Consider the following 8,620-nt stretch of genomic DNA (forward strand, 5'->3'; position numbering starts at 1 on the left):
ACTATTTTTTATGTCTAAAGACATCACCGTTCGCACCAAAGGGGACAGCATTTAATGAGCAAATGTGTGCATTTATTTCATTTTTATTTTTTATTTCAATGTCATAAAACTGAACCTCAATTGCGTGCCATTTTTGTGGGTAATTTAAAGGATTATGGGAAATTCTTCAGGTGCCAGCGCTAAGAAAGAGCACCCTCTTTGATCTGCTTCATCAGCCTGTGAATACGATAAAGCAACCAAATATGATTCATTTATTCAGGAACTGTATGCTGTGGCTTTGTGTGGTTCTTAATGAGTAATCTTTCAGGTTCTGTAGGAATCTTTAATAAGTGCCATTTAATGAATGAAACACATTGTGTGGCAAGTCATTAACTTTGAAAGCAACAGTGATTGCTTTTGAAGGATTAGGGCACTTTTCTTTGCATTTAAATGTGTCGCGTTAATTTTTTCTGGAATTATCATCTTTGTAGTCAGGAGATAAAGCTCAGATTAGAAAAATACTGTTAATGAAAAGATTTCTCCATACGCTTTTTAAGAATTTGTGCTTGTGTTTAATGCTGTTGTGGTGATTAAAGTATACACCGCACAGCGGCACTAATCGCATGAGCCAGTCATTGGATGTCAGTGTTGACACATCTCTGATTTTTCTGATACAGATCAATCATGACAGGGGGACAGACAGATAATGCCTCCCCTGGCAGCAAAAATGTCCCCTTGTATGTGTTTGCTTTTGTGACAGCATCTTTACATTATCCTCATCATGCTTCAGACCCCTAAACTATTTGGAGTGACGGCACATTTGAGGGCACAAAGGAGTCACAAATCATTGCCGGTGTGTAAACAAGGGACCAGTCATTATGGACAATTACTCCATGTCAAAGCATTCTCATAGTAAAGACTACATGATTGATGTGATCACTCTTTTCCAGTCTGAATTCAGCATCTATTTTAGCACGACTGGAGTCTTTTTACCAACTAACGTCAAAGCTGAAATCATTTTGAGGTTGATGTCATAGTTTGTAAGGTGGTGTATAAGTGCTTTTTATGCTTTCATGTTAAAAACACAAGCAATGGATACGAGACAATTAAAGCTTTGCATCAGAGAAAGGTTCTGAGTAAATGAATCAAAATGAACATGAATGAGAAAAAAAGGCATCAGAGATAAGCCAATTTTTGATCTGCTACTTGAAGAGTAGGTGAAGGAGTACATAACATACTGTTACTGTTGGATGCTAAACTTTAAGCAACTGGATAAACAATCGATATACAAAAAAGCCAAATCAGTAAATGACTGTTATAGATAGCTAGATGAATAAATGTCCAGTACTGTGCTAAAGTTTTTTTTTTTGTGAACAACATTTTATTGATTTAGAACGGGGTTGGGGGGGGGGGGGGGGGGGGGGGGGGGGGGGGGGGGGGGGTGGGGTGGGGGGGGGGGGGGGGGGGGGGGGGGGGGGGGGGGGGGGGGGGGGGGGTACAGACATATACAGCACAACTGTAAACTGCAGTAGCAAAGCAAACATTGGTCACAAGGCATAGGGACAGCAAAGAAAAAACACAAAAACACAAAGTCAAAACCAGTTATTGCCTCTTCCAGGAGATAACTTTGGATGAGAAGATTTTCCAAGCTTCAACAGTCGTGGGTCGAGCTTTATTTAATTTTGCTGTGGTATGTTCAAAATTAATAACACGGATAAGACATCGTATCCAGAATGATTCCATACAAATGTCAGGACTGAACCATTGCTTTGTAATAGTCTTCTTTGCGGATGTGAATCCAGCGAACAACATTTTGCATTGTATTTGTTTTAAGGAGATTTCAGAGGTATCATTAAGGAGACAAAGACCAGGATTCGGAATATAAAAAACTTCCAGCACCTCAGATAACAAAGAGTTCACAAAGACCCAAAAATTGGATACAACAGGACAGTCCCAAAACATGTGCAAAAACGTGCCTGGTGACGAATCATTGCAGATGTGACAGTGATACGTAGTTTCATCTGGAACCTCCTATAGGGTGTAATGTATGTTCTGTGTATGGTTTTGAAATGAATTAATTGATGCGCCAGGTTCTTAGTACTGTGCTAAAGTTTTGAGCTACCCAGCATTTCATTATATTTAGCTTTCAAAGAGCCAGACGTTACGTCCGTGTAGTCATCCAGGTCATGGTAGACTAAGGATCTCGGAAAGAAAATGACTAGACTTTCTTGAAGATGCTTCACCTCTTATCCGGGATCCTTCTTCAGTTCTAAAACCAAATGATGAAGAATCCCAGATATTTAAACCCAGATGGGGGCTGTTTGATAAGAGGATTGTTAACCTACTATTAACCATGTCCCTCGTTGCATGAGTCAAAGTGTGGAAAAAGGCGTGGATCATTACAACCAAAGGTTTCGGGTGAAACCACCAAGATCTTGTCTCACCGTGTCATGTGACCTATTGAGGTCACTTCACTCAAGATATGACTGAAGGTCGAGACACTTGAGGCACTTCTCAAAACTGCATTGTAGGTGGCTGACAGTGTTGTAAGCTGAAAAGCCAGACTTTCTTGTAATTTCAAAGCAGTCTTAAACAACAGTTCTACAGGTTTTCTGAAGGTCTTTCAAAGTTAATTTTTGGAAATTGGCTGCTTTTTCACTCATTTTCAGTCCAGTATGCTAAAAAACACAAGGTTTTTGTTTGTTAAACCACTTAACACTAACCTATGAATCATTCGAGCACAAAAAAGTCATCTAGCTCAAGGGATAAATCAGTGTTGTGTCTAAACATAACAGTAACTTAGCAAAGAGCCAATTTTAAATTGTATCTTTAGGCACTTTGTTACTAGCAGCCTGTCACAAAACACATAAATTGTTCTTATTTATTTAGTTGAATCTATGAAAAATGGCAAAGATAACACAGTTTGACAGGAATAAAATAGGATTTTTCCCCATCAAGGTAATTCCTAACCAGCTATTAGCTGAAAACTTGGCATATCTCAGCATGCTGTGCCCTTGTTTGAGGAAAATAGACAAGGAAAAAGGAAAGAGTGGCAGGCCTAAACAACCATTTACAGCACATAGACTGTATCTTAAATTTATGTCTCTATGAATTAGGAAAAATACAACAAAGACCTGACACATACATACTGTCCTTCTCTGAAACCTCATCAGAAATGGTGTGAGGGGAAGGGTGGCCTTTAAGAAGCCATCCTTAAGAAAGTGAAACAAGAAGAAAAGGCTGAAGTAAGCCAAATCACACAAGAACTGGACTGAAAATCTGTGTCAACAGGTCATTTGGAGTGATGAATCCAAATTTGAAATTTCTAGTTAAATCATTAGCAATATGTATGGATGAGGTCAAGAAAGAGGTACAACAATGAGTGTCTACAGCCATCTGCAAAAGGAGGGTGGAGCGTCTGTTATGGTCTGGGGCTACATTTCAGTCAGTTGGGTCAGAGATCCGATCAAAATTGATGGAATGATGAACATGGAAAAGTACCGTCAAATTTTGATCCACCATGCAATACCATCTGGATTGGCAACAGCTTCATATTTCAGCATGACAACGATCCCAACCCAAAGACATTGCCAATGCAGTAAAATCAGTCATGGATTGGCCTCCCCGGACCTCAACACTATTGAAGCGGTGTGGGATCATCTTGACCAAGAACAGAACAAAAGGGCAACATCCAAAGATGATCCAAACTCTGTTTTTTGCCTCATATGTTGTATTCTATTTATGTTTGCATGTTTCATTAAAGCACTCCACCTTTATCCCATTTCCCTTACAAAGTATAAACAACTATAACTATAACTATTCTAACTATAAGTACTATATTTGAAATATTTGAAACCCTTCAGCTTAAACTGAGTTGGGGTTTTGGTTTTTTTTTGCTCAAACTTGACAGGCAGTTCTGGTGAAAATGAGACAAAGTGTTATATATACAAACTTGGAAACGCCCTCTCTGGTTCTTTCATCAGGTGTCATCCGAACAGCTCTGCCAAACATGGACCGGGAGACGAGGGATCAATATGTTCTCGTCATCCAGGCCAAAGACATGGTTGGCCAAATGGGTGGCCTCTCCGGCACCACCTCTGTAACGGTCACGCTCACAGATGTCAATGACAACCCGCCTCGGTTCGCTCACAGTAAGACTCTTTTCCTGATTGTCCTTACTGGGTTGATTAAGCTTATAGCCTAAATGCCATATTCAACAGCTACTCAGCAATCAGAATATAACCGGCTCCTTTCTTTCTTTTTTCCCCTCCTGGCTGAATGAAGCGTTAAAGATCTATCATTATTACTGAAAAACTTCTTGAACTTAGAGAACCAAATGAGGGCATACTTTGTAATGTATGCAATGAATGCAGCGGTGCAAAAGGCTGGGTTGTTGTTTCACCCTTGGAAAAAAAAAATCATTTGAATTTATTACAGTTGCTGTAACAACAAGCCGTAACGAGATTTCTTTTCTTTTTCCACAATGTGTGGTAAAATAAAGTTGGATAGAAAATACTCAGACCTCTTACAAGCAAAACACACTCATTAAACTTCATCTCACGAGTTTCCAAGGTTATTTTTAAAATCTTTCTTACCCTAGTGTCTCTTCATATTTCCAACTTGTATTTTCAGCAAACATTTGGACTTTTAATGCCAAATTAAAAACCAACCTTCCTGCGAGGTGTGCACCTCTCTGCCTTATTCTTCATCAGAGCTGGTGTTTGCTTCAGTGTTGGATACCAGGATCAATCAGACTGCCTTTTTTTTCTCTTTTTTTGTTGTCAGCCTATTTCACGGGCTGCTAATGGGTTCCAGGCCGAGCTTTAGGATTCAAAGGCATGCAGCGCTTCTCATGATAATCCGAAGCGCCAGCAATCGGTTTACTGCTGATAGCCCAACCGCTGTCTGGCTGGTGCTCTCACCACTGGACTGCCATGAAGCCGAGTCAATTTGCTTGTCCCTGGGGGGAAAGAAAGGTTCAAGTTTGCACAACAAGTCGTCAGTGTCGTTTTAACCCAGTGCTGTCACGCAGAGAAGAAAGAGACTTTGGAGTTCTCGATTTTGCTCCAGCAGTCGAGCTCACGGGGTCATGGGTCAGAATCGATACGCCATCATGGAGCATCGGAGCTGATAGAGTCCAAGAGCAATAGCTAGTCCAAGGGGAAAGACACCAAGGTTAGCTGCGTGAGAGGACAGGCTTTGGGAGAGGAAAGGGCAGGAGGTAGGTGAAGGGGCAGTACAGAGGGAGGAAAGCAATTTTTTGGTCTTTTAAAGAGCTGCTGCTCCACGGCAAATTAAAAAGCCATTATAAAGATTACATGGCAGCAAACAATGTCAGGGAGATTAGCATTTAGACGGAGGCTGAGGGAGACACTGTGAGGAACACAGAAAGGTCTGGTAATGAGCTCTGCCATGGTGATTGGGGAGATTATGATTATGAATATGATTCCCTTCTTTATTCTCATAAGAGTACTTTAAATCTAGAGGGTCACACAAAAGCTCAGGGAACACAATGGAGAGTTTTGGAGTAATAGAATCTTTGAGTGGACATTTCATTTCATAAAAAAATGTACCACAGAAATCTTAGCGTGACTCCAGTTTTCTTTCTTTTTTTATTACTTTCTCTTTTTTGCATTTGGGAGGATAACCTGTTACATTCAGACAGCCTTTTGAAAGTTTTGTGTTTTGCAGATGATATTGTTACAGAACCCGAATTTAAAGGACGGGGAAATATAAAATTAGCCTTTGACGTTTTTGATTGCATATTTTAATTTTCCAATGCTTTTCTCCGCAGTCTATTCAGAGCGCCACCATGAAGTTGAAACAAAACGCTTTATTTCATGTGTGCGACTGCTGCTGCCTGTCTGTTTTATGTAACATGAATTCATCAAGGAGACACCCAGTCAAATCAAAGCTGAAGGGCTACAGCACGAGCCGTAGCTGCTCGAAAGCGAGTTGGCGGTGAAATAAGCACATCCATTACCAGCATCCACTCCTGTCCTTCTCTTTCCAGAGAACTATCAGTACACGGTGCTCGAGTCCCTGCTGGTGCAATCTGTTGTGGCCAGAATAAAAGCGGTGGATGCTGATATAGGCTCCAACGCAGAGATGGACTACAGGATCATGGACGGCGATGGGCCCGGCATGTTCAACATAACGACAGATGAGGACACACAAGATGGGGTCATAATGCTGCTGAAGGTACAGCTTGAAAAACAGCCTGGTTTTATTACCTAAGAGCTTATTCAGGAACCCAACTCAGTCAGCTTGTGAATAGAACTGCTGAACCAAGACTTGTTTGTACCAAGACTTTTGTAACCACAAAGGGTCCTGAACCTTCACTCTTGAAAATCAGTGAGACAGGCTAACATTTTAGGGCTTTGTACCCAAGCTGGTGAGACACTGAAAGCTGCCTGGCATCCAGATTGGAGTGGTGTGGGTATACAAGCAGTGTGCAAACTGATCTTTTTTCTCTCTTTTTCCCCATGCAACTATTTAACATTTAATTAATAAACATTTAGATGAAGTGGGAGAGAAACTTTATTTTATATTGTTAACACATAAGCCACCTGCTGCTTTAAGTATTTACTAAAACTTTACTGATCTCCAGCAAAAAATAGTCCCAAACAGCTGAAATATTTCACTTCTAAAAGCTGCACCTTCCAGCTGTTCAAGTTTTGTGTTCTTTTTTACGTTTAGCATCCTCGGTAGGACTTCGGAGCTAAGCGGCTGTAGGACTGTTAAGTGTTATGAGACAAGCTTAGGCTGAGTTGGCATCAGTCAACACAACAGTTGCCAGCTAGAAGAAAAAAAGAATAAAGCCAGATGTTTCCTTTAATTAATTAAATGCACCCGTGTCACAGATGAATCACGCGTTTCTGAAAACAGTGATATGAAATTCTACTACCATACACATGGTGATGCAATATTTTTATATAGGAATAATGACGGTGCCACTGAATCTCAGTGCACTGTGGTCTGTTTGTGCCAGACAGCAAACACTTGTTTTATGAAGGATATTAGGATAAGTTCCTCTCCCTGGTTTTCCTTTCTCCGCTTTGCCCTTCCTACTGTGTTTTAAATGTCAGCAGAACCTTTGGATTAAGTGCTAATCACTAATGACAAATCAGCGCTGACTATTTCCACCTCTTGTGATGAAATAAACATCACGCGGTCACCGAAAAGTTCACTTCTCCTGTCGTCTCAAACTCAAGAAAAGACCCAAACTCAGCAAAATAACAACGGCGCTACTGGCACCAACTACATAAATAAAGAAAATTGTCAAGTTAAATGTAAAAAGTAATTTATTCATTTCTAATGGAAAAAGAAAATGTTGTGCGTTCCCACCTTAGTTTTGCATGCTCCGTAGCACATGGCTGATACATCACATTTCAGGGTTTCAAAGGGCTTGAAAATGGTCTCCGCGGGCCACATTGATGTGACACTTCATTGCTGGCACTCTTTTGTGGGAGAGGTAGGGCCATTGTTGGCCACAAGCAATTCTTGTCAGATGGGCCAATTTAATCCTTTGTTTGTTTTGCACCAAACTCAGACAATTACAACATAGGAGAGATTCACAGACAATGAAAGTGTCAAATCAATGTTCTCTTGCAGTATATTATACGTTGCTATGGGGAGTTCAATAAGCCAGACAAAATGACAAAAATGTTTCAAAAGCGTTCATTTCAGCGTGCTTTTCACCATGTTGTGAGACTTGCTTGAAATCAATATTACTGCTTTCACAGCACAAAGTAACTATAATCCATCACCAAATCACTTTGTTTAAGTCTAACTGTGTGTTAAATTGTAATGGGTCTTTAGAGTCCACGTCCTTAATTGTGATCAATATCTCAGCATCGTCTGAATGATTTACAGATTTACATACATAGTAACTGTTCCTCTAACTGTGAATGGGTGAAAATGCAGAGCTGCAATCCTGGTGTAGTTTTTATTTCTCAATTCTAAAAAGAGCTAAACATTTCCGACACCTCTTGTATTTTGATAAGGGAAGCGAACGTTTCTCTCAATGTTTTCTGTATTCTCCCTGTCTGCCTCTCCTCCAGCCTTTAGACTTTGAAACAAAGAGCAGCTTTTCTCTGAGAATCGAAGCCACAAACAGGAATATCGACTCCAGCTTCTTGAGCTTGGGACCGTTTAGCGACACGACATCAGTCAAGGTGACGGTGGAGGATGTGAACGAGCCGCCCGTCTTTTCCACACTGTTGAGCAAGATGGTCGTTTCAGAGGACGCCAAAGTGGGCACCTCGATCGGGAGAGTGTCTGCCCATGACCCAGATAACTCCAACAGTCCAATCAGGTGCTAATGATTTATTCACCCGATTCAGACGTTAAAATCCCAATTTGTTTAAAAATGTGTTTAGTCCACATTATCGACAAACTCAGAATCCGTAGACCCTCCGACCTCCCCGTGTGGCGGTCATAAAGACAGTGCCAGATGGTGGTAGGGAAGAGGAGTGCCGCATTTGCAAAAGTGAAATGCCATCTTGAACAAGAGAAGGGCATTCCTGCTGGAGGGTGAAGGCTCAACACTTGTGCCGTGGCATTTATGGCTCAAAACAAGCACTCACATTGTCAGTCTGCGTGGTGTCACTCACAAGATCCCCCCACCAACCCCTACCTC

The 8,620-nt window shown here is 41.0% G+C and overlaps 1 protein-coding gene across 1 annotated transcript in view; it reads left to right on the forward strand.

Moving 5' to 3' along the window:
• Positions 1–8,620, forward strand: part of LOC102300687 (cadherin-7) — a 108,602-nt gene that overhangs the window by 58,061 nt on the left and 41,921 nt on the right. The window contains exons 4-6 of the mRNA XM_005922587.3: positions 3,963–4,130; positions 5,993–6,180; positions 8,043–8,296. Of these exons, the coding sequence (XP_005922649.1) occupies positions 3,963–4,130; positions 5,993–6,180; positions 8,043–8,296 (610 nt within the window). The remainder of the gene's footprint in view (positions 1–3,962; positions 4,131–5,992; positions 6,181–8,042; positions 8,297–8,620) is intronic.

Source organism: Haplochromis burtoni, unplaced genomic scaffold (genome assembly GCF_018398535.1).
Source record: "Haplochromis burtoni strain Fernald_Lab_line unplaced genomic scaffold, NCSU_Asbu1 Contig_58, whole genome shotgun sequence".
In the NCBI taxonomy this organism is placed as follows: Eukaryota; Metazoa; Chordata; class Actinopteri; order Cichliformes; family Cichlidae; genus Haplochromis; species Haplochromis burtoni.